Raw genomic sequence first — 25,891 nt, 5'->3', positions numbered from 1 at the left:
AGAATAAGCTGGCCATGGAAGCTTTCCTGGAAGAGCTCAGAGCAGAAGACACAGACACAGAAAAAGCCACTAAGTGCCAGGTGCCACCTGCTTCCCAGAGGAGGGAATAAATACTGAGCTTGTGTGTGTGTGTTTTGGCGGGGGGAAGGTGGGGGGAGTGTGGTCCTTACAAGACAAGCCTGAGGAAGACTTCCCAGAGAGAAATGGAGCCAGACCTGAAGGAGGAGGCTCGCTGAACAGATAACTTAGGAAGGATGTGGAGGAAGGCATTTTTGGCAGACGACACTCCATGACCAAGGCATGGAAGAGCTGGGATGCTCATCCTTGGGCCTGGGGCTACTCTTGGGATTTTGGAGCATAGGGTGAGAGAAGGGAAGAAAGAAGGGAGCTAGAAATAAAGGTTTGGTTCAGACCGTTCCATGTAAGAGTTTCAAATTCTCCCTGTGATTCCGTGGAGCTCTTAGTGGCTGTGTAAGGGAGCAGGTGGGAAATCCAGATTGCAGAAAGGCTGTGGAGGAGAGCTGAGTGGAGAGAAGCAGCAGGCATAGAAGCAGTCACCTGGCTGTCTTCCTCCCGATGGTATTGCTTCTTGAATATCACTGTAATAGGCTTCAAAATCTATATGAAAGGACAAAATCATAATGTTTCCTTTAAAATCACAGAATCCCCTGAAATTTATAGCAGCTCCCCCTGATGGGTCACATTGTCCTTGGTGTATTCCTAGACTCCATACATTGCTCTGTGGATTACAAAATACCCTCAGTGGTGGTGTCTTCCCTCCCTTATGACAGCTGGGCAAGGCAGGTGTCATTGACCCAGGTCCCCAGGGTAAGGAGATGGAGCTCCAGTAGGTTTGTGGTTTCTAAGAATAACCCAGTGAGTTAAGTTGAGACCAAGGCTCACATGTGGGTCTCTGCCTCCACACCCAGCATCCCATCCTGTCTTCAAGTGAGTCTTTTACTGTTCTTTTAGAGAAAATGTCTCTCTCTTTTCTTTTAGAAGGAGAGAAATGGACATAAGATTGCCCTGCTGCAAATGTCGCCTCCTGTCCCCTCAGCCCTCCTTTCCCAGAGGCAGAGGAGCTCACAGCGGTCCCTCCAGCCAGCCAGCCAAGTCTGGGAGGCCTGGAGCACAGCTGAATTGACAAGAGCATGCAGAGCGTCAGACCACCATCACCCAAGAGTAAGCAGCAAAATCAGTAAGCAGCTGGGGACAGTGACGGAGAGACAGATGCCAGGTCAGAGCTTTTCTCACCATTACCTTTTCTCTCCATTTTTTAAGTACCAGAATGGTTTCTGTCCCCCTGAAACCCAATGATAAAGTGAGGCAATTGATCCCAGGGCAGGGGAGAAGGATGAGGAAGCCGGTGTGGAGTAAACAACTACTGTAGCACAGACACTGCACACACGGGACCTCACTGCAGCCTCAGAACCTACCATGGGTTTGTCATTTTCCCAGTTCAGAGATGAGGAATCCGAAACTCGATGACTATTGCACAACCAGCAAGTGGTGGGTGTGAACCTGGCGCTTTCTGATTTAAAGGCCCGTGTTGATGTGATCTCACACCTTGCCCACCAGATTCACTGCTTCCAAAGGTAACTTTGGTGCCCAGACAAGAGGGATGACATGCAGGAACAGTGGCACTTACCAGAGAGGTGAGGGTCAGGGCTGTGGGTGGGCTGACTTGTCTCAGAGAGGCCAGTCATCAGTGATCCCTTGCCATGTGGCCCTGGCTGTAGGTCTAGTGAACCTTCCTCTGGAGCCTCCCCCAGGACTGCAGAGTCCCCCGCAGCAGGAATCCAGTAGACTCCAGTCATGGGCTCTCTGGGGGTTCCCCTTGGAGCTGAAGAGGCAGGCTGGCCAAGGGTCACAGGTGAAGGTTCCCGTGAGAATGGTGTGGTCGTTGCATCAGGATCTGCAATGCCAGGCTCAGTGGGCAGCAGGTTTAACTGTGATGACTCTGAAATGGCACTGAGTCCCAGCGAGCCCAGCAGCCCCACTACTCTGCAGAAGGGAACTTAAGCAAACGTTTGGCAGTGTTAGAATTTTGCAGCAAAAATATAAAATATTTGCTTAAAAAGTCTACAGACTATACAAGGATGCTACGTTATAAACAAATCTGTTGTGAATTTGAAAACCTACACTTAAGAGATACAGGGCACAGAGTGTGGTGTTGGCGTGTTCTGTGTTGGCGTGTTGGCCAACAGCAGGAAGCACACGTATGGAAGTAGAAGGCAGGATTCACAGCGATTGCACCTGATGTTTGCTCTCCCAAGTCAGGGGGGAGGGGTCTGCTGAATCCTATGCACTCCCAGGCATGACTTAGTCATGGGTATTCTAGAAAAAACTTGGGGTGCATGGGGTTTCTCTTAATCCTCACTCCCCTACCCGCCAGTAAGTGATATGGTTTGGATGTTTTGCCCCTCGAAGTCTCATGTTGAAATATAATCCCCAGTGTTGGAGGGGGAGCCTGATGGGAGGTGTTTAAATCATAGGAGTGGATCCCTCACCAATGACTTAGTGCCCTCCTCGCTGTAATGAGTGAGTTCTTGCTCTGAGTTCGTGGGAGGTCTGGTTATTTAAAGGAGCGTGGCATCTGCCCTGCCGCCTCGCTCCTTCTCTCACCATGTAATGTGTCAGCTCCCTTTTGCCCTCCACCATGAGTAAAAGTTTCCTGAGGCCTCATCAGAGCAGATGCTAGCACCATGCTTCCTGTACAGTCTGCAGAACCATAAGCCAAAATAAACCACTTTTCTTTATAAATTACCCAGTCTCAGGTATTCCTTTATGGCAGTGCAAGAAGGGAATAATACAGCAAGTATCTAGTACAATAGTTTTCAAAACTGCTGTTAGAATTTATGATAAAGGATGAATAGCAAAGAAAAAAACACCATGAGCATATAAATGGCCTCTCAATAAAGCAAGCTTTTACCTGCAACCATGGGAGAGCCCAATACTTTGAGACATATCTAAGGGCCATGATTTACTTTGCTGAAAGTCTAACCACTGTATGTGTTTCCACTGCAAGTTCCTCTAATTTATTCAGCATGGGCTCTGATTCAGAAAAGTTAAATTTACCTAAAAGAATTTGGAATGCCTCTCTTGCCAAGAAGGGCACAATCACCCTCTATGTCTTCATGTCTCTGTAGCCGCTGAGGCCAGCTGTACCCAAAGCTCTACCTGTGGAAGCTTTGAATGGCCTCATGGAGGGGAGCTTTAAGAAATGTGAAGGTCAGCGGGGGCTTGGCACCAGCTCTGTTGTAGGAGCTGGCTCTCCAGCTCAAAAATAAAGCTCCTCTGTTTGCCATTCACAGCCACCTCTCTGATCACAAATAGTGCCAAGTGAGAAATCAGTCTCGCTCCTGGTTCAAACCTTCGTGTCCTGCAGCACCCAGTGTCCTGACACCAGTGCCCAGCACGCTCTGACACATTTTACTTAGCCCTGATACTACTCTGTGAAACAGTAGGATCCTCATCTTTCACCCAAGAAAATGAAATCTTAGAATTGCTTAAAGCCACCAGCTGGTAGTGTGGGAGGAAGGACTGGAACCTTCCGCCCTGGTTCCTCTGCTCATTCCTCACTGTGCAGCTGGCCCAAAAGACAGATGAGGTGGTGAGGGACACAGCCCTCTGGGCAGTGTGTCACATCGCAGGTCCTTCTGAACTGTGGCTTTAGCTCAATAAAACTGCCTACACAGATGTTGGGCGCAGCCTTCCATATCACACTGAGGTCAGAAGCAGCCCTTGAGTGTGTCACCTCTTCTGCTGGTGCCTCACAAGTGTTCACACGGACTGTAGAGGCAAGAGGGGCTGGGGAAGCACGACAGACCATTCACCAGGCAGATCAGACACACTGGGTCATACCAAATGCATTTTGCAACATTTTAGCAATCTCACAATAACCCTGAGTTTTTCCCTCAGACAACAAAATAAAGCTATCAATCCTTTTTACCTTCTATCCTATTCTTTTCTGTTGCATTGACTAAAAAGAGATCCCAGGAATAAGATAGATTCGGTATTTCACTGCAGTCCTCACACATAGCTTGAAGAGAGAGTTTGTCATTCCAGTTGATGAAGGTGTCTTTAAAGCTGACCCAGGAGATGTGGACGAATCTGAAATATGTAAATTGGCTTGAGATCTTAGGAAAATAATGTGAGGGTTCTTTGGTCACATTAATTCATGTTAGGCATGTTTAAATCACCCTACTTTGGATCTTTATTAAGGGACTTCAATAGCAATGTCACAGAACATATGATGGCACATATGGAGTGGCCAACACTGCGCCAAGCTCGACACTCGCGTGATCTGCTCTAACACTGTGAGATCCAGTGAGGCAAGGACACTGTCACCCTACAGAGTTCAGAGAGGCTGTGCAGCTTGTCCGAGTCACACAGCGGTGAGGGCAGAGCTGGGCCTGGCCAAGGTCCCTCTGTTTCCAAGCCTGGGCTCTGGCCCAGCTCTCCACACTAGAGCAGTTGCCACCACGTGATCCCTCCTCGCTGCCTTGCCTCAGGGCTTACTTCTACCAGCTGCAAACCCATCCCCTCCCAAACCCTCCCCGTGGCCGTCCACCTTTGTGATTCCCACACAGCCTCAGATGCTCACAGAGAAAGATGTCTCCACTGCCTCGGCCCCGCCTCTTCCCTGTGCAGGGTTGTGGGTCCTGGGCAGCTCACACATCCCACGCCCACCCGACACCCACCTCCCTTGGGCCTGCATTCCACGGCTGCCTTCTGTCAAGCCCTCTAGTCTCTTTGCTGACCCAGCACTTTCCAGAGTGCACTTTTATGGTTTTTCATAATATCACGGGGGTGGTTTGGGATATAACAGATTTATTTCCTGTGGGACATAGGGAGGTTTTAAAAGGCAAGGTCGGTAGATACTCTGGGGTGTGTGTGGTACCTGGTGTCTCCCATGCAAACATCCTATACCCTGCACCTGACAGCCCACGTCTCAGACCAAGGCCTAAGCACTCGACGCCCAGCACAGAGTGAGGCGCCATGATGGGAGGGGCCACACAGCGTCCTCGCCCAGCACTGGACCCAGTGTGTGTGTGTGTGTGTGTGTGTGTGTGTGTGTGAAAGGGTGCATCTGTGTGGGTGCACAGTGGGGTGACGGGGGTGCAGACGGACATGGGCAAAGAGAGGTCCCTCCAGCTCCAGACCTCCTGGGGACATCATCCAACATAGGCCTGGACCTTCCTGACGGGATCAAAAGATGTTCACCCAACAGCTTTGGCGCATATTGAAAAAATATTTTAAAATAAATTGTGTAATTATCTCATGAGAAGCAGAGGTATATAGTACATTACATTTTTGGAATAAAAGTATTTAATTTGTTAAATTTAATGATTTAAATTGTGCCCCAATTGTTGTAGCCTTGTACCTGGCATTTCTTCACTTTTAATACATATCTGGAGCCTCAAATAACAGTCAGTAGTCCGGACCTGGGGGGGCCCCTGGGCAGCACTGTGTGACCTTGGGGCTCACCATGGCATGGCCCACTCTTATCTACTGAGCCTTATTTTCATGGCTCTAATCTTGAAACCCTGAATTCCAGTCCGGGGAATGACCTTCAAAGCAGTCTTTCTGATCTCTGAGGATAGCAGATTTGCTTCCTCCTCCAGGAAGCCTTCCCAAACCACCCAGCCCACAAATAGGACCATAGTAACTGCCCAGGCCCCTTGCCCCTACCATCCATGATGGAAGGAGCTCAATTTGCCTGGGGCCTTCCAGGTGACATATAGGGCTATGGGCAGAGGGTCAGTCCCAGCATTGCTTCCTGGGTGGGTGCCAGCTTGCAGCTCCCACAGGAGAGTGTCCAAAGCAGGTGGACCTGGGCTCCTGCTCCATCCTGATGCTCACTTACATAATGACCCAAACCCCTTAGAGGAGGAGGCTGGGAAACAGCTGCAACTCACACCCTTCCTGCACTTGGCTCGGTCCTGGTATCCTGTGTTTGGTGTCCGGGGGCTGCACTACACCCACTGGTGCTGTTCTGGCCTCAGCGCTACAAGGGTTCTGGGTTTGGGGCACAGTACTTCTTTGCCTCTGCATCTTTCACAGTCTCAGACATCACAACTGGGCCCACACTGCTGTCCCCTGTGCCCTGTGATGCTTGGAAGGCCTGGGCATGGCCCTGAAACCCCTGGCTGGGAACTTGATGGCTTTGCCTCCTGGCTTCAGCCCCAAGCCCCAGGACAGTCCCCGATCTTTCGGGCAGGTGCTGTGATAGGAGGGTTCCTGCTGAGGTTCCACTTGGAACCCCCGGCTGTGCCAGCTTTAGCTAGTGTGCTTGGCTGTCAGATGCTGCCCAGACATCAGCCCGAAAGCAGGGACTGCTTCCCCAGCTGCTTTCTGAACAGTCTTCTCCTCCTCCTTTGCAGTGAGAATCCTGCATGGCCAAACTCCAAACTGCTTGCTGTGCACAGCAGATTCCTTTCACTGATGCTAGCACCAGGTGGGAACAAACACCTGTGAGCTGAGCTGTGCCGAACGCAGGGCAGGTGGTACCTGAATGCCGAGTCAAGGTAGGGGGACAGGAACACCTGGGCCTCAGAAGAGTTCCGGCCACCACTGGAGACCCTCAGCATCACAAGGAACTGATCATAGCTGTCACTGAGCCATTGTGCCTCAAAGGAAACAGTGGGAGCCGTGGCGTCCAGTTGGTGTGCAGTGGAGGAGTCGAAGCAGGGATGTGCTGGGGAGCTGGCAGTGGCACATTCCCAGTGATACCTGTTGGAGAAGTCATCAGAGTGGCTGAGGGGAGTATCAGGCAGAGTCAGGGACTACCGTGTGTCACCGCATGGGTTTTCCCCAGGTGAGCGGGACCACAGGGGACACATGCTGGGAAAGAGATATTGCTTCCCACATTTTCCCCTGTAAGCGAGGTGAGAGGTTGCAAAAGTGCAGCACCACCATCATCTGGGGTGGGCTCAGGCCACCCCTCCTGACTCACTGAGGCCTGACTCCAGACAGCCTTGTTTCCAGCCGCCCCAGGCTTCCTACCCCTCTCTGCGCACAGCGACCTCCTCTGCTCACATCACTGCCACTTCCCAAGTCACACAGCTGTGCTGCCCTCAAGTATGTCCCAAACACTGCACCCCATCCTCATGACAGCTCCATGTGACAGACAAGAATGCTATGTGAGCCCAATTTTCGGAAGAAAATGTATTTGGGAGGCCTCAGAGTGTTTCCCTGTAGCACAGCTAGTGAGGGGTCTGCGAGATGGACTTCAGGCATCTCTCCTCCCAGTCTCACAGTCTTTCTGCAATACAACAATTGCCACACCCAACGAGATAAACATGGCTGCTCCGTCCAGGTCAAGCAGGAAGATGTCATCCCCAGCCTTGAGCCAGTCTTGCTCTAGCAGGGATGCACACTCAAACATACAGTTCCAGTAGGGAGGAAATGCTGCCATGGAAATGTTTGTGGCTAGGAAGCCCTGGCCCCATCCCGCAGCCATAAGCCCTTTTCAGAGGTATCACCTAAATGTGAACTGATATTGATCTTTTAAAGAGCATTTCTCTGTCTGGTGTGCAGGCACCTCATTCTAGACCTTTCTGTTTCCAGAGCCTGCATAAAGAGGCACTGTGATGGCTCAGGAACTACCCTGCTTAGCAGGAGCACTGCCTCCAGCTCACAGGCTGTGCAGAGCAACTGCCCCGGGACTTAGCTGGAATATTCTATACTCCCAGGGAACAAATTCAGCTCATTTCAGCAGCCTCACATGGAGCTCTTGTTTTTGGGCACTGTGCGGGTGCTAGGGCATAGGGATGTGAAGATGAGTAAGACACAGCCTCTGTCTCCTTAGGTTGGGTGCAGGGAAGTCTGCAGATGGCTGAGGGCTTTCCCAGAACATGTGCATGAATCAAATTGGTGAGTCCAAGCAGCCTTTTGACCCCTCTCAACTCAAGAAACACCAAATCCCACACCTGGAATACAGCAAATATGTGCGATCACAGGGGTTGGGAAAACAACGCAACTCATCTGTTGCTTTATAAATAAATATTCCCTGACTAGCTACTACGTTCCAGGCATGGGGGATATGTCAAGATAAGAGACCTGCCTTCCAGAGCAGTGACCATAGTAAGTGAGCAAAGGCTCGATGTCAGGGGTGACTACTGTGAAGAAAGATGCCAACAAATCAGGGCAGGATCTGTCATTTTGGAGTCTCAGCGGGGACCCCACTGGGAAGGTGATATTTGAGCAATGAGTGAAAGGAAGGGGGTGATGGCAGATGTTTGCTGAACTGAGTGATGAGCTGCAGAAGGAACCCTTGCTGTAAAGAGCTGAGAGAGATGCAAGCTGGGTAAGTCCAAGGAGGGGCAGGAAGGCCAAACAGGCTGAGCAGTGAGCTGTTGAGGCAGGAAGGGACAGCTGAAGCTGCAATGGGTTGGGAGAGGTCACATCAGCCTCACTGGCATTGTGAGGACGTTGGCTTTTACTCTTGAGTAAAAAGGGGGTGCTGGAGGGTCGAACTGTGAAGTAAAGTTCTTCTGACTGTTTTAAGAGAATCTGTCTCCAAAAGGAGGGAGGGTAGGAGGCGGGTGAGGGATGAGAAATTACCTAATGGGTACAATGTACAGCATTCAGGGAATGGTTACATTAACAGTCCAGACTTTAACACCACCAATATATCCATGTAACAAAACTGGACTCATATCCCCTAAATCAAAAAGAATAAAAACCAATAATACTAGTAAAAGAACCCATCCCTGCCTTGGAGACAGCGCTGCAGGGGAGGATGGAGGTGTGGAGACTGGCCAGGAGATCTTATGGAGATGAGCCCAAGACCCTGGCAGCTCAAACCAGAATGTACTTGGGGTAGGGGAGGTGGTGTGGAACCGATGTTTAAGGGAGGGCCAAAAAAAAAAAAAAAGAAAAAAGAAAGAAAAAGAAAAAGTAAAAGATGCTGGTAAAGATTTTGGCCTGTGGCCGGGCATGATGGCTCACGCCTGTAATCCCAGCACTTTGGGAGGCCAAGGCAGGCAGATCACTTCAGGTCAGGAGTTTAAAACTAGCCTGGCCAACATGGTGAAACCCATCTCTACTAAAAATACAAAAATCAGCCAGGCATGGTGGCGTGCATCTGTAGTCTCAGCTACTCAGGAGGCTGAGGCAGGAGAATCGCTTGAATTCAGGAGGCGGAGTTTGCAGTGAGCTGAGATCGAGCCACTGCACTCCAGTCTGGGGGACAGAGTGAGACCCTATCTCAAAAAATAAATAAATAAATAAACAAAAAGAGAGAAGATTTTGGCCTGAGCAACTGGAAAGGTCCTTTCATGGGTACAGAAGGCAAGTGTGTGGCTGAGATGTCTCGAGGCTGTCCAGAGGGGGTGCTGTAGGGATGCCGGATCTCACAGCCCGGAGTCTGGAGAATGGTCTAAACAGAGAATTCCTGTTTGAGGCTGTTGCACATGGATCATGGATGGATCCACATCAGGACCCTGGCTGAGGCCATAGGTGGGAAGGGGTGTGGATGGAGAAGAGGACCAAGTGCTGAACTGGGGGCAGCCTCTAGCAACAAGAGACCCATCTACCTGGAGATGAGCAACTCGTGGAAACCAAGCCTTCCACACACTACGGCATCTCACTAACCAAGAATTTAACAATGGTGACACTCAAACCTCATGTTCCAAAACAGATCATTCTTTAAACACCACCTTAAAAAGCGACTCACATTTTACTTCCACTCTTTTCCTCAATTCCCTTATATTTTGATCCTAAATAAAGCAGTTAAACTTATGAAAGTTGATGTGCTTAGAATTTAAAACTATTAATAGCCTCCAATGTTCCAGAGCCTGCATTTGCAGAATGCGCAGTCTGAGTAGCTGCACAGCTGTGTGTGTGGGTGGTGCTCACCTGAGAGTCGCCCCAGGGTTGTCAGGGTCGAAGGACTGGGTCCCTCTGAGGACAATGGGGGATGAGGTGGTCCTGGAGAAGAACAGGTGTGTGCCCTCGGAGATCACACTGACAGGGGCCTGGGATCGCACCTCCAGGCCCACACAGTAGTTACTGTACACCACACTGCCTTCAATCTGAACCTGCAGGAGCAAGGAAGGACAGGGGATGTCATGCAGGGACAAGGCAGGGACTCGCTGGAGAAACACGCTCATCTGAAAATTAGAAAGGAAGCCAACGAGTCTCAATGCATCCCTGGCTCCAACTAAAACAGTCTTGCTAGTCAAAATAATCACTCTACTGTGGGACATGAGAGCTGTGACCGGAGTCCACAAGAGCACGGACATCTTCCTTCCAAGCTTGTGTTAATGTACAAAGTTGGGCATTTCCTAGCCAACTTTTGAACACAACAGAGACTTTCCATGTGTGCACATTTTATAATTTTCAAACCTCCTCCTTCCACAGTGAATCCTTCAGGCTCCTGGCTTTTGTGCAACTTCCTTCACCTATCTTACAGCTGCTTCTTTCTAACCCCCAAACATATCATGGACTTTAGGAAATGTAAACGAAATTTAAGACAAATACTTTTAAACCCAGGAATAGTGGAACATGTTATAAATAAAACATTCATATTGTTCTTTTACAAGTTTGATGCAGCCAGGCGCGGTGGTTAATGCCTGTAATCCCAGCACTTTGGGAGGCTGAGGTGGGTGGATTGCTTGCACTCAGGAGTTTGAGACCAGCCTGGACAACATGGTGAAACCTCATTGCTACTAAAAATACAAAAATTAGCTGAGCGTGGTGGCATGCGCCTGTAGTCCCAGCTACTTGGGAGGCAGAGGCACGAGAATCGCTTGAACCCAGGAGGCCCAGAGGGGGAGGTTGCAGTGAGCTGAGATCACACCACTACACTCCACCCTGGGCAACAGAGTGAGACCCTGTCAAAAAAAATTGATGCAATTTGAAAAAATACAGTGTAATACTTGCTGTTCTTTCACTGGGTCTCAGCCTTGATCACTCTAGATTTTCTTCAGATGCACACAGTTCCCTGCTGATCAGTCTCCTGAGTAGGACCAAAGACAACGGAACAGCTGTAGGATCAGAACTCTCATTTCCACCTTCAACCTCTGTTTGCTCAGCCTCTCCAGCTCCAAGGAGCTGCTGAGAATGTTCCAAGTATATACAAAGGCTGGAGGAGGCACCAAGCAGGAAGTTGCTTGGGGAAGATGCAGGGCTGGTCAGGAGCAAAGGAAACCTGAGGCTCTGACTGTGAGGTCAGAGACAGCAGAAGTTACCTTATCTGTCAGAAGGTCTCCAAGACCTAGAGAAAGACACGGACCCCCTGCAAAGACACTGAAGACTACAGAAGTGGCTCCCGGCTCACAGCCAAACCTCCCTCGGAGCTCCCATTGCCTGGCCTGTCCCACAGGCTGGACACATCTTCTATGGCTTGCGGGGTTTAATTTAAAAATTACGTAGTTTATATATTTAGAAAGCAGAGTTTTATTTTTTAAGAAAGGGATTATAATCTGTAAGCAGGAAGTGTAGTCTCTGGCTAAAAAATTGAAGGTAAGTATTTGGAGGAGGGAGGGAGGGGTAAGACAGGAATTTCAGTTGAATGCGTTATCACGTATTCACAGGATATAGGAGCTATGGATATCTATGGAAGAGGATTGTGTTTTTGTGTAATAAGCAAACATATAAATGTGTTTTATGTTTACTTTTGGGTGGAGACAATATTGCAATGTATTATAATTAGGTCTTTTATGTTAAAAGGTAAAGTAGGGACATGAAGGCACTTAAATGCGTAGTCAAACTGGGCAGAATTAGTTTACGGTTGGTGTTTTTTATTAGGAAAAAGTTATAGAAATTAGTTTTTTGTTTAATTAAAGTCATAGTTATGGCTTGAGGAATGGGGGTTAATTAGTTGATGTTTGGTGGTTGTAGAGTTGTAATTGTTTTAATATTGTTTATTTTAAGGCTAGTGTTTGTTTAGTTGATAGAGAAAAAGGGAGAAAAATCCTGTGGCAATGGGAACATAGTTTATTTTTTAATTGTAGGACTGTGTGATTTCACTCGTGCCTAGCATCGCCTTAGGTCTTGTTTATAATTTCGTATCTTATTGTCATAAAGAGTATGACCTGGCCAGGCATGATGGCTCACACCTATAATTCCAGCACTTTGGGAGGCTGAGGGCAGGCAAATTGCTTGAGCCCAGGAGTTCAAGAGCAGCCTGTGCAACAGGGTGAAACCCTGTCTCTACAAAAAATTAGCCAGGCATGGTGGTATGTGCATGTAGTCCCAGCTACTCAGGAGGCTGAGGCAGAAGGATCACTTGAGCCCAGGAGGGAGAGGTTGCAGTGAGCCGAGATTGCAGCCATTGCACTCCAGCCTGGGCAACAGAGTGAGACCCTGTCTCAAAAAAAAAAAAAAAAAAAAAGAGTCCGTTCTGTCAGTCTTATAATCTCTATTTTAACATTAATGTTGGTCAGTTGTTGTGTCTAAACTGTGAAAGGGAGGGGGCATAATGAGGCATACCTGACCTTGAGTCCCACTATGGCCAGGAACTCTATTTTTTAAGGTTTTTCTGGGTCCCCTTGGCCAAGAGGGGATTTGTTTAGTTGATTGGGGGACCTTAGGATTTTATTTTTAGTTTACAGGCTCTATCTACCTCCCCTACTAGGTTGTTCATGCAAGTGTGCAAAGACCTTATTTATCTCCAGATCCCTCCCCCAGCACACAGCCAGGTACAAATAGTTCTGTTTTCATCAGGAAAATGAAGAGCAGCCTCACCCTCCTCTACTCGTTCAGTATTACAGATTTTCCTTTGCATTTCCCCTTGGCTTATTACAATTAGCCACTCATCAGGTCAGATGCTCCCCACCACCCCGAGGTCCCCTGACATTGACCCTGCTGTGCTCTCTATTCCCCGGCTGCCTGCTGCTTCAGCCTCTAATGACTTCTCACCTTCACTAACACTCTCCCAACATCCCATCCTTCAGTCTGTTTCCTACTCGTTCCCAATCAACATTTCTAAAGAAGAGTATACAGCCTGCTGGGAAAGCTCTGCTTTTTCCTACAACCTGCATCTGAAGTAATGCTATGCTAAGCCTGGTCTGCAGCCTGCTGTCACTTGGCCCATTGTAACCTGCCTGTTTCGCAATGAGATAAGTACAGACACTGAGAGGAAGCTTCTGGCAACTCCAGCATTTGCCATCGCTGTGACATCCCAGCACAGATTGGGAGGATTTGCTTCCTCAGGCAAGGTCAGGGCAGTTTGGGTGCCGAGGAGCTCTGTGGTAAGCCACACAAGGCACCAGATAGAACTGTGCTCAGTAGGACTGCATGACCCACAGCTTCAAAGAACAAAGCTCCTTTGCTGCAGATATCCTGAGGGTCCCTGATCAGGTTCCCGTAGCCTGGCCTGCCCACTGCGCCATTTGATCCCAGAATCTCCCACCAGGGTCTGCTCACTATCCCTTGTCTTCTTCTAGCCTTTGCCAAGCTGTTGCCCCTCCCAATCCCTTTCTATGTCTGTGGACAGATTCTCTTTTCAGCACCCTCTTTCTTGAAGCCTACTCTTTTAAAAATTACCTCTCCTTCTTTTAACTCGCATATTTTCACCACTTTTTCCAGCCAAAATGCACCAAGCACGTGCTGAGAATCGAAGTGCCAGGCAGTCAGTGTGAGTGCCTCTTGGATGCCCTGCCCTCTAACTGTCGTCCCCTTTCCTTTCTGGGCGATTGGCCCCTAAATGGCAGGGCCACATATTCTCCTGACATCCCAGCACCAGCACAGGGCTTATTCAAATTAGGTACACAGGAAGGTTTTGTTATACACATTGGAAGGAGTTTTTCATCAATTGCTTTGACTGCATTTGAACATAGTTTGTTCTCTTTGGGGGAATTAAACATTTCTCTTAAAATCCTATCCAGATTTTTTTTTTAAACAACCTCCCTTTTCCTGGATAGAACAGGGGTTGAATTCCAAATGCTGAGCTCTTGCTCCAGGGCGATGAGAAGCACGGGTTTCACTGAGCGAGTAGAGCAGTAAGTCAGCGAGCTGACCTTGGCAAGGGCAGTGTAGTTCCCATACTCCAAGGTGTGGCTCGGGAGGATGAGGGTCTGTCTGCGAGTGTCCACAGCAGCAGGGAGGGAGACAGGGAGCCCTTCAGAGTCCATCAAGTTCCAGGTGTAAGAAAGACCTTGGGAAATATCACAGAAGACTGCAGCTTCAAACGTCACTCCCAGCCTCACAGGCTGAGACCTCCATATCTAAGTATCAAGAAGAGAAGATGTCTCATTAAAATGTCCATCACATCTAATGTACTGGTAAATTACTAGAAACTTAGTCTTAACTGTAGATCTCCAATTATTTGTTTGCATAATGACAGAATGGTATTCTTAGGGCTGGGCTTTAGACAACACCAGAATAAATACTACATCTATTTTATAGACAAAAATAAAAGGTTAAAAAAAAAAACTAAAATAATGAGTAAATATTTATATACTTATGAGAAAAAACTTCCTGTGCACAAAATTAATGGAAAAATAGCAAAGATATCTGATATTTGATTACATAAAAAATTTAAGTTTCCAAATGTCAAAAATATAAATGTTATGCTCCTGGGTTTTGGCACCTATGTGTATATATAAATTTTTTAAATCAATCAATATAATAAGAAAATCATTTGCAGTATACACAACAGATGTTTGCTTTCCCTATTTTTTTCTTCACTGAAATATTCTTAAGTCATTCTCAGAAATCATGACATTTAACCCCTAAATACTAAATATACATCTCTAAAAACTAAGGGAATTTTCCTACATCAACACAACACTACTATCTCACCTTAAAAATTTACAATAAGTTCTTAGTATAATTTAAACCTAGTTTATAATCAAATTTCCCTTATTGTCTCCAAAACATACCTTTGTGCAATTGTTTGATTTGAGATGCACAAAAGTTCTTTTGTTAAAAAAAAAAAAAGGAGAGAGGAGAAAAAAATTTTCTTTTCTTTTTTTTTTTATTATTATACTTTAAGTTTTAGGGTACATGTGCACAATGTGTGCAGGTTAGTTACCTATGTATACATGTGCCATGCTGGTGTGCTGCACCCATTAACTCGCCATTTAGCATTAGGTATATCTCCTAATGCTATCCCTACCCCTCCCCCCACCCCACAACAGTCCCCAGAGTGTGATGTTCCCCTTCCTGTGTCCATGTGTTCTCATTGTTCAATTCCCACCTATGAGTGAGAATATGCGGTGTTTGGTTTTTTGTCCTTGCGATAGTTTACTGAGAATGATGGTTTCCAATTTCATCCATGTCCCTACAAAGGACATGAACTCATTTTTTATGGCTGCATAGTATTCCATGGTGTATATGCGCCACATTTTCTTTTTTTTTTTTCTTTTTATTATTATTATTATTATACTTTAGGCTCTATGGTACATTACATGTGCGCAACGTGCAGGTAAGTTACATATGTATACATGTGCCATGCTGGTGCGCTGCACCCACCAACTCGTCATCTAGCATTAGGTATATCTCCCAATGCTATCCCTCCCCCCTCCCCCCACCCCACAACAGTCCCCGAAGTGTGATGTTCCCCTTCCTGTGTCCATGTGTTCTCATTGTTCAATTCCCACCTATGAGTGAGAATATGCGGTGTTTGGTTTTTTGTTCTTGCGATAGTTTACTGAGAATGATGATTTCCAATTTCATCCATGTCCCTACAAAGGACGTGAACTCATCATTTTTTATGGCTGCATAGTATTCCATGGTGTATATGTGCCACATTTTCTTAATCCAGTCTATCATTGTTGGACATTTGGGTTGGTTCCAAGTCTTTGCTATTGTGAATAATGCCGCAATAAACATACGTGTGCATGTGTCTTTATAGCAGCATGATTTATAGTCCTTTGGGTATATACCCAGTAATGGGATGGCTGGGTCAAATGGAATTTCTAGATCTAGATCCCTGAAGAATCGCCACACTGACTTCCACAAGGGTTGAACTAGTTTACAGTCCCACCAACAGTGTAAAAGTGTTCCTATTTCTCCACATCCTCTCCAGCACCTGTTGTTTCCTGACTTTTTAATGATTGCCATTCTAACTGGTGTGAGATGGTATCTCATTGTGGTTTTGATTTGCATTTCTCTGATGGCCAGTGATGGTGAGCATTTTTTCATGTGTTTTTTGGCTGCATAAATGTCTTCTTTTGAGAAGTGTCTGTTCATGTCCTTCGCCCACTTTTTGATGGGGTTGTTTGTTTTTTTCTTGTAAATTTGTTGGAGTTCATTGTAGATTCTGGATATTAGCCCTTTGTCAGATGAGTAGGTTGTGAAAATTTTCTCCCATTTTGTAGGTTGCCTGTTCACTCTGATGGTAGTTTCCTTTGCTGTGCAGAAGCTCTTGAGTTTAATTAGATCCCATTTGTCAATTTTGGCTTTTGTTGCCATTGCTTTTGGTGTTTTAGACATGAAGTCCTTGCCCATGCCTATGTCCTGAATGGTATTGCCTAGGTTTTCTTCTAGGGTTTTTATGGTTTTAGGTCTAACATTTAAGTCTTTAATCCATCTTGAATTGATTTTTGTATAAGGTGTAAGGAAGGGATCCAGTTTCAGCTTTCCACATATGGCTAGCCAGTTTTCCCAGCACCATTTATTAAATAGGGAATCCTTTCCCCATTTCTTGTTTTTGTCAGGTTTGTCAAAGATCAGATAGTTGTAGATATGCGGCATTATTTCTGACGGCTCTGTTCTGTTCCATTGATCTATATCTCTGTTTTGGTACCAGTACCATGTTGTTTTGGTTACTGTAGCCTTGTAGTATAGTTTGAAGTCAGGTAGCGTGATGCCTCCAGCTTTGTTCTTTTGGCTTAGGATTGACTTGGTGATGCGGGCTCTTTTTTGGTTCCATATAAACCTTAAAGTAGTTTTTTCCAATTCTGTGAAGAAAGTCATTGGTAACTTGATGGGGATGGCATTGAATCTGTAAATTACCTTGGGAAGGATGGCCATTTTCATGATATTGATTCTTCCTACCCATGAGCATGGAATGTTCTTCCATTCGTTTGTATCCTCTTTTATTTCCTTGAGCAGTGGTTTGTAGTTCTCCTTGAAGAGGTCCTTCACATCCCTTGTAAGTTGGATTCCTAGGTATTTTATTCTCTTTGAAGCAATTGTGAATGGGAGTTCACTCATGATTTGGCTCTCTGTTTGTCTGTTATTGATGTATAAGAATGCTTGTGATTTTTGTACATTGATTTTGTATCCTGAGACTTTGCTGAAGTTGCTTATCAGCTTAAGGAGATTTTGGGCTGAGACAATGGGGTTTTCTAGATATACTATCATGTCATCTGCAAACAGGGACAATTTGACTTCCTCTTTTCCTAATTGAATACCCTTGATTTCCTTCTCTTGCCTAATTGCCCTGGCCAGAACTTCCAACACTATGTTGAATAGAAGTGGTGAGAGAGGGCATCCCTGTCTTGTGCCAGTTTTCAAAGGGAATGCTTCCAGTTTTTGCCCATTCAGTATGATATTGGCTGTGGGTTTGTCATAAATAGCTCTGATTATTTTGAGATACGACCCATCAATACCTAATTTATTGAGAGTTTTTAGCATGAAGGGTTGTTGTATTTTGTCAAAGGCCTTTTCTGCATCTTTTGAGATAATCATGTGGTTTTTGACTTTGGTTCTGTTTATATGCTGGATTATGTTTATTGATTTGCGTATATTGAACCAGCCTTGCATCCCAGGGATGAAGCCCACTTGATCATGGTGGATAAGCTTTTTGATGTGCTGCTGGATTCAGTTTGCCAGTATTTTATTGAGGATTTTTGCATCAATGTTCATCAAGGATATTGGTCTAAAATTCTCTTTTTTTGTTGTGTCTCTGCCAGGCTTTGGTATCAGGATGATGCTGGCCTCATAAAATGAGTTAGGGAGGATTCCCTCTTTTTCTATTGATTGGAATAGTTTCAGAAGGAATGGTACCAGCTCCTCCTTGTACCTCTGGTAGAATTCGGCTGTGAACCCATCTGGTCCTGGACTTTTTTTGGTTGGTAAGCTATTGATTATTGCCACAATTTCAGCTCCTGTTATTGGTCTATTCAGAGATTCAACTTCTTCCTGGTTTAGTCTTGGGAGGGTGTATGTGTTGAGGAATTTATCCATTTCTTCTAGATTTTCTAGTTTATTTGCGTAGAGGTGTTTGTAATATTCTCTGATGGTAGTTTGTATTTCTGTGGGATCGGTGGTGATATCCCTTTTATCATTTTTTATTGCATCTATTTGATTCTTCTCTCTTTTTTTCTTTATTAATCTTGCTAGCGGTCTATCAATTTTGTTGATCCTTTCAAAAAACCAGCTCCTGGATTCATTGATTTTTTGAAGGGTTTTTTGTGTCTCTATTTCCTTCAGTTCTGCTCTGATTTTAGTTATTTCTTGCCTTCTGCTAGCTTTTGAATGTGTTTGCTCTTGCTTTTCTAGTTCTTTTAATTGTGATGTTAGGGTGTCAATTTTGGATCTTTCCTGCTTTCTCTTGTGGGCATTTAGTGCTATAAATTTCCCTCTACACACTGCTTTGAATGCATCCCAGAGATTCTGGTATGTTGTGTCTTGGTTCACGTTGGTTTCAAAGAACATCTTTATTTCTGCCTTCATTTCGTTATGTACCCAGTAGTCATTCAGGAGCAGGTTGTTCAGTTTCCACGTAGTTGAGCGGTTTTGAGTGAGATTCTTAATCCTGAGTTCTAGCTTGATTGCACTGTGATCTGAGAGTTAGTTTGTTACAATTTCTGTTCTTTTACATTTATTGAGGAGAGCTTTACTTCCAAGTATATGGTCAATTTTGGAATAGGTGTGGTGTGGTGCTGAAAAAAATGTATATTCTGTTGATTTGGGGTGGAGAGTTCTGTAGATGTCTATTAGGTCTGCTTGGTGCAGAGCTGAGTTCAATTCCTGGGTATCCTTGTTGATTTTCTGTTTCGTTGATCTGTCTAATGTTGACAGTGGGGTGTTAAAGTCTCCCATTATTAATGTGTGGGAGTCTAAGTCTCTTTGTAGGTCACTCAGGACTTGCTTTATGAATCTGGGTGCTCCTGTATTGGGTGCATATATATTTAGGATAGTTAGCTCTTCTTGTTGAATTAATCCCTTTACCATTATGTAATGGCCTTCTTTGTCTCTTTTGATCTTTGTTGGTTTAAAGTCTGTTTTATCAGAGACTAGGATTGCAACCCCTGCCTTTTTTTGTTTTCCATTTGCTTGGTAGATCTTCCTCCATCCTTTTATTTTGAGCCTATGTGTGTCTCTGCACGTGAGATGGGTTTCCTGAATACAGCACACTGATGGGTCTTGAGTCTTTATCCAATTTGCCAGTCTGTGTCTTTTAATTGGAGCATTTAGTCCATTTACATTTAAAGTTAATATTGTTATGTGTGAATCTGATCCTGTCATTATGATGTTAGCTGGTTATTTTGCTCGTTAGTTGATGCAGTCTCTTCCTAGTCTCGATGGTCTTTACATTTCGGCATGATTTTGCAGTGGCTGGTACCGGTTGTGCCTTTCCATGTTTAACGCTTCCTTCAGGAGCTCTTTTAGGGCAGGCCTGGTGGTGACAAAATCTCTCAGCATTTGCTTGTCTGTAAAGTATTTTATTTCTCCTTCACTTATGAAGCTTAGTTTGGCAGGATATGAAATTCTGGGTTGAAAATTCTTTTCTTTAAGAATGTTGAATATTGGCCCCCACTCTCTTCTGGCTTGTAGGGTTTCTGCCGAGAGATCCGCTGTTAGTCTGATGGGCTTCCCTTTGATGGTAACCCGACCTTTCTCTCTGGCTGCCCTTAACATTTTTTCCTTCATTTCAACTTTGGTGAATCTGACAATTATGTGTCTTGGAGTTGCTCTTCTCGAGGAGTATCTTTGTGGCGTTCTCTGTATTTCCTGAATCTGAATGTTGGCCTGCCTTGCTAGATTGGGGAAGTTCTCCTGGATAATATCCTGCAGAGTGTTTTCCAGCTTGGTTCCATTCTCCCCGTCACTTTCAGGTACACCAATCAGATGTAGATTTGGTCTTTTCACATAGTCCCACATTTCTTGGAGGCTTTGCTCGTTTCTTTTTATTCTTTTTTCTCTAAACTTCCCTTCTCGCTTCATTTCATTCATTTCATCTTCCAGGGCTGATACCCTTTCTTCCATTCGATCGCATCGGCTCCTGAGGCTTCTGCATTCTTCACGTAGTTCTCGAGCCTTGGTTTTCAGCTCCATCAGCTCCTTTAAGCACTTCTCTGTATTGGTGATTCTAGTTATACATTCTTCTAAATTTTTTTCAAAGTTTTCAACTTCTTTGCCTTTGGTTTGAATATCCTCCCATAGCTCGGAGTAATTTGATCGTCTGAAGCCTTCTTCTCTCAGCTCGTCAAAGTCATTGTCCGTCCAGCTTTGTTCCGTTGCTGGTGAGGAACTGCGTTCCTTTGGAGGAGGAGAGGTACTCTGCTTTTTAGAGTTTCCAGTTTTTCTGCTCTGTTTTTTCCCCATCTTTGTGGTTTTATCTACTTTTGGTCTTTGATGATGGTGATGTACAGATGGGTTTTGGTGTGGATGTCCTTTCTGTTAGTTTTCCTTCTAACAGACAGGACCCTCAGCTTTAGGTCTGTTGGAGTACCTGGCCGGCCGTGTGAGGTGTCAGTCTGCCCCTGCTGGGGGGTGCCTCCCAGTTAGGCTGCTCGGGGGTCAGGGGTCAGGGACCCACTTGAGGAGGCAGTCAGCCCGTTCTCAGATCTCCAGTTGCGTGCTGGGAGAACCACTGCTCTCCTCAAAGCTGTCAGACAGGGACATTTAAGTCTGTAGAGGTTACTGCTGTCTTTTTGTTTGTCTGTGCCCTGCCCCCAGAGGTGGAGCCTACAGAGGCAGGCAGGCCTCCTTGAGCTGTGGTGGGCTCCACCCAGTTCAAGCTTCCCGGAGGCTTTGTTTACCTAAGCGAGCCTAGGCAATGGCGGGCGCCCCTCCCCCAGCCTCGCTGCCGACTTGCTGTTTGATCTCAGACTGCTGTGCTAGCAATCAGCGAGACTCCGTGGGCGTAGGACCCTCTGAGCCAGGTGCGGGCTATACTCTCCTGGGGCACCGTTTCCTAAGCCCGTCGGAAAAGCACAGTATTCGGGTGGGAGTGGCCCAATTTTCCAGGTGCTGTCTGTCACCCCTGGAAAGGGAACTCCCTGACCCCTTGCGCTTCCCGAGTGAGGCAATGCCTCGCCCTTGCTTCGGCTGGCGCACGGTGCACTCACCCACTGACCTGCGCCCACTGTCTGGCACTCCCTAGTGAGATGAACACGGTACCTCAGATGGAAATGCAGAAATCACCCATCTTCTGGGTCGCTCGCGCTGGGAGCTGTAGACCGGAGCTGTTCGTATTCGGCCATCTTGGCTCCTCCCCCTCGCGCCACATTTTCTTAATCCAGTCTATCATTGTTGGACATTTGGGTTGGTTCCAAGTCTTTGCTATTGTGAATAGTGCCACAATAAACATACGTGTGCATGTGTCTTTATAGCAGCATGATTTATAGTCCTTTGGGTATATACCCAGTAATGGGATGGCTGGGTCAAATGGTATTTCTAGTTCTAGATCCCTGAGGAATCACCACACTGACTTCCACAAGGGTTGAACTAGTTTACAGTCCCACCAACAGTGTAAAAGTGTTCCTATTTCTCCACATCCTCTCCAGCACCTGTTGTTTCCTGACTTTTTAATGATTTAACTGGTGTGAGATGGTATCTCATTGTGGTTTTGATTTGCATTTCTCTGATGGCCAGTGATGATGAGCATTTTTTCATCCATCTTTTGGCTGCATAAATGTCTTCTTTTGAGAAGTGTCTGTTCATATCCTTTGCCCACTTTTTGATGGGGTTGTTTGTTTTTTTCTTGTAAATTTATTGGAGTTCATTGTAGATTCTGGATATTAGCCCTTTGTCAGATGAGTAGGTTGTGAAAATTTTCTCCCATTTTGTAGGTTGCCTGTTCACTCTGCTGGTAGTTTCTTTTGCTGTGCAGAAGCTCTTGAGTTTAATTAGATCCCATTTGTCAATTTTGGCTTTTGTTGCCATTGCTTTTGGTGTTTTAGACATGAAGTCCTTGCCCATGCCTATGTCCTGAATGGTAATGCCTAGGTTTTCTTCTAGGGTTTTTATGGTTTTAGGTCTAATGTTTAAGTCTTTAATCCATCTTGAATTAATTTTTGAATAAGGTGTAAGGAAGGGATCCAGTTTCAGCTTTCTACATATGGCTAGCCAGTTTTCCCAGCACCATTTATTAAATAGGGAATCCTTTCCCCATTGCTTGTTTTTCTCAGGTTTGTCAAAGATCAGATAGTTGTAGATATGCGGCATTATTTCTGAGGGCTCTGTTCTGTTCCATTGATCTATATCTCTGTTTTGGTACCAGTACCATGTTGTTTTGGTTACTGTAGCCTTGTAGTATAGTTTGAAGTCAGGTAGCGTGATGCCTCCAGCTTTGTTCTTTTGGCTTAGGATTGACTTGGTGATGCGGGTTCTTTTTTGGTTCCATATGAACTTTAAAGTAGTTTTTTCCAATTCTGTGAAGAAAGTCATTGGTAGCTTGATGGGGATGGCACTGAATCTATAAATTACCTTGGGCAGTATGGCCATTTTCATGATATTGATTCTTTCTACCCAAGGTTTCCTAAACTATAGTTTGGTCAGGAAAATAAGAATAAATGCTTAATTCTTTCCCTTAATTACCAACATTCAGAGTAAGAAGTTGGGGCACTAGTTACTTCCAAAGGCGACCAATATGTTACTTGTGTCTGCCTGCTTGGTGGAAACAGGAGAAGCTTCTCTTTCTCTTTCAGCATAATTATTTTTAAAATATTAGCATTATTCATTCAATTGTAGATGTTATCTTTTAGATGCTCCAAGTAGCCCATCAGGGGCCTGGGGCACTCTCCTTGACCTGGCTCTGGCAACCTTCTGATATGACCCTGCTAGTCTCTGAAAGTGATGGGTTTGTTGCACTATTCTTTCTACTTTTATTTACGCTTTAAAATTTCCATAACAAAGAATTTTAAATGTAAATAGTAGCTGATACATATATAAAAAGCATATTTGCTCACTTTAATAAGCCAATAAGGACAAGGATATGGGGGGAAATATTAGTGTCTACCCATCCACACCCCTTATCCCTCCCAGACACTCTGTCTTTCTGAAGCCCCTCCACATCCCCTACTTTGGGCTGGAGCCAGATTCCACCTCAAGCATGGAGGAGCAAGCCAGGGTAGGGGGCCTCAGGATAGAGTGTCTCCTGGCCAGGGCCCCTCCACCCTGGGGCAGACACCGGGTGCAGGGTCTCCCCCAGAGGGCTTTTTTTCTTTCTTGAAGGTTCCCTAAAAATTGGAAAGGGAAGGCCGGGCGCGGTGACGCAAGCCTGTAATCCCAGCATTTTGGGAGGCCGAGGTGGGCAGATCACGTGGTCAGGAGATCAAGACCGTCCTGGCTAACACAGGGAAACCCTGTTTTTACTAAAAATACTAAAAATTAGCCAGGTGTGGTGGTGGGCGCCTGTAGTCCCAGCTACTCTGGAGGCTGAGGCAGGAGAATGGTGTGAACCTGGAAGGCGGAGCTTGCAGTGAGCCCAGATTGCACCACTGCACTCCAGCCTAGGCAACAGAGTGAGACTCCATCTCAAAAAAAAAAAAAAAAAAAAAAAACTGGAAAGGGAAAAACCTGGAGGCAGCTGAGAAATGGGATTTTGAGAATCTTGGTGCTCATTATAAATGAAAGTTTACTTTTGATGCTCTTTAAGTGACTTTAGTTATAATTAAAATTACTTTCCAATTACTTTTTACTGTTTCTATTCTGAATATGATATCATTCTAAGATTTGTCACAAAACTTCCCAGATTTATATGGGTTACAGCAAATTTTAATGCTAGGATGCCAATTTTTAGCTCATTCATAATAATAAACATTCAAAAATACGAAATGCCTAGTGAGAGTGAGAGTTGGTCCCTCAGAGAGGACACATGTGAGCTGCTACAAGAACATCTCTAGGCTTGTCAAGATTCTGGGAAAGGCATTGTGTTCTTCAATTCTATAACTTGTAGTAATTATTCCTGTGAAAAGGCCATACACTTGCAGGACAATGTACAGACAGTGTATTGCCAAGTTATTTGTAGTGATAGAAAACCGGAAACTTGGCCAGGCATGGTGGCTCATCACACATTGGGAGGCCAAGGTGGGCAGATCACCTGAGGTCAGAAGTTCAAGACCAGCCTGACCAACATGGTGAAACTCCATCTCTACTAAAAATACAAAATTAGCTGGGTGTGGTGGTGAGTGCCTGTAATCCCAGCTACTTGGGAGGCTGAGGCAGGAGAATAGCTTGAACCCAGGGGGTGGAGACTGCAGTGAGCAGAGATCATGCAATTGCACTCCAGCCTGGGCAATAAGAGGGAAACTCAGTCTCAAAAAAAATAAATAAATAAAAAGAAAGAAAACTGGCAACAACAGTTGTTCAATCAGAGGACATTATACACTGATGTATAATCTTTATGCATGATTTAACAGTAGGACATCATTAAAATTATGTAATCAAAAGGCTGCTTAATAACAAAAGAAAATGCTCACACTGCAACCCAGGTTTGTGACAAACACACATACCACATATAAAAAGCCTTAGAAAAATACTGAAAATAAATAATTAGACAAAAGTGGCTATCACCTACTGCCTGGATTTGAGATGATTTCATTTTTTTCTTTATACTTTTAGAAAACATGTAAAATAAAGAAAAAATGACCGGGCAGGGTCCTTCAGGTCTATAATCCCAGAACTTTGGGAGGCCAAGGCAGGTGGATCAATTGAGGCCAGGAGTTAAAGACCAGCTAGCCTGGCCAATATGGCAAAACCCCATTTCTACTAAAAATATAAAAATTAGCTAGGCATGGTGGTGCACACCTGTAATCCCTGCTACTTGGGAGGCTGAGGCAGGAGAATCGCTTAAAGCCAGGAGGCAGAGGTTATAGTGAGCCGAGATCATGCCACTGTACTCCAGCCTGGGCAACAGAGTCTCAAAAAAAAAAAAAAAAAAAAAGAAAAGAAAAAATGAAATTATCAATCTTATTTTCTGTGTTTTACAGATAAGAAAATAAAAGTAACAATGTTTTACAGATAAAAAACTCAAGAAAACCACTCTGTCCCACGTCCTAACAGCAGAGTCAGGACGGGAGCCAGAGCCCTCCTGCCTAGGGTCTGCGCTTTTTCCTGCTGTGCCTTTTGCTTTAGTCCCTTTGCTATTTGGGTCCAAATCTCACACCCAGAGAACACGTTCCCCCAGCACGCAGACCTGCCCAACAGCGTGGGTGCTCGCTGGTCTAAAGGTGGGCAGGGGTCTTGGCCGTGTGGGGGCCGGGACCCTTTCCAGATTGCCCCGGGCACTAGGTCTCTGCATGCTGATCTCCACCAGCACCCTCTGGGGGCTGACCTCTTGGGGTTAGATGCCATAGAAAGCAGTTTAGCAAATGCAGCTCAGTCACGGATTTTAATTCCCATGTGTCATTTGAGCACCTCTGCCCTGAAAAGGAAATTTTGCTCTAAATCACAGGCCTCAGAGGAATGAAAGAAATAAAAAGCAACCCTATTTTTTTCTAACCCAGAATAGGTGTTCAACAGATAACCGATCATGTCCTTTCATTTTGGTGTTACATATATTCAAATGTTTCATTCTCCTGAAAATGCTACAGTTCTTAGCACAATCCAAAAAAAGAAAGGAAAGGAAAGGAAAGGAAAAGGAAAGAGCTCCTTAAAGTGAGCTGTGCTGAATGCCAGAGTAATGCAGGTGAATAAAGAACTTATTCACATGCCAGACTCCAGAAATGACGCTGTCTCCTCCTGTCCAGGCTGGGGTAGCCCTCCCTCCCCCGAGGACCCAGGTCACCCACTCTGAAGCCCTTATAGGTGCTCCTTTGTG

General features: G+C 45.5%; 1 protein-coding gene across 1 annotated transcript in view; it reads right to left on the bottom strand.

Moving 5' to 3' along the window:
• Positions 1-25,891, bottom strand: part of PKD1L1 (polycystin 1 like 1, transient receptor potential channel interacting) — a 181,230-nt gene that overhangs the window by 109,031 nt on the left and 46,308 nt on the right. The window contains exons 13-18 of the mRNA XM_063667326.1: positions 13,971-14,177; positions 9,865-10,046; positions 6,514-6,735; positions 3,953-4,113; positions 1,649-2,017; positions 559-618 (exon numbers count right to left, since the gene is read on the bottom strand). Of these exons, the coding sequence (XP_063523396.1) occupies positions 559-618; positions 1,649-2,017; positions 3,953-4,113; positions 6,514-6,735; positions 9,865-10,046; positions 13,971-14,177 (1,201 nt within the window). The remainder of the gene's footprint in view (positions 1-558; positions 619-1,648; positions 2,018-3,952; positions 4,114-6,513; positions 6,736-9,864; positions 10,047-13,970; positions 14,178-25,891) is intronic.

This window comes from Pongo pygmaeus, chromosome 6, assembly GCF_028885625.2.
Source record: "Pongo pygmaeus isolate AG05252 chromosome 6, NHGRI_mPonPyg2-v2.0_pri, whole genome shotgun sequence".
NCBI lineage: Eukaryota > Metazoa > Chordata > Mammalia > Primates > Hominidae > Pongo > Pongo pygmaeus.
This window is presented reverse-complemented; position numbering and strand designations above follow the sequence as displayed.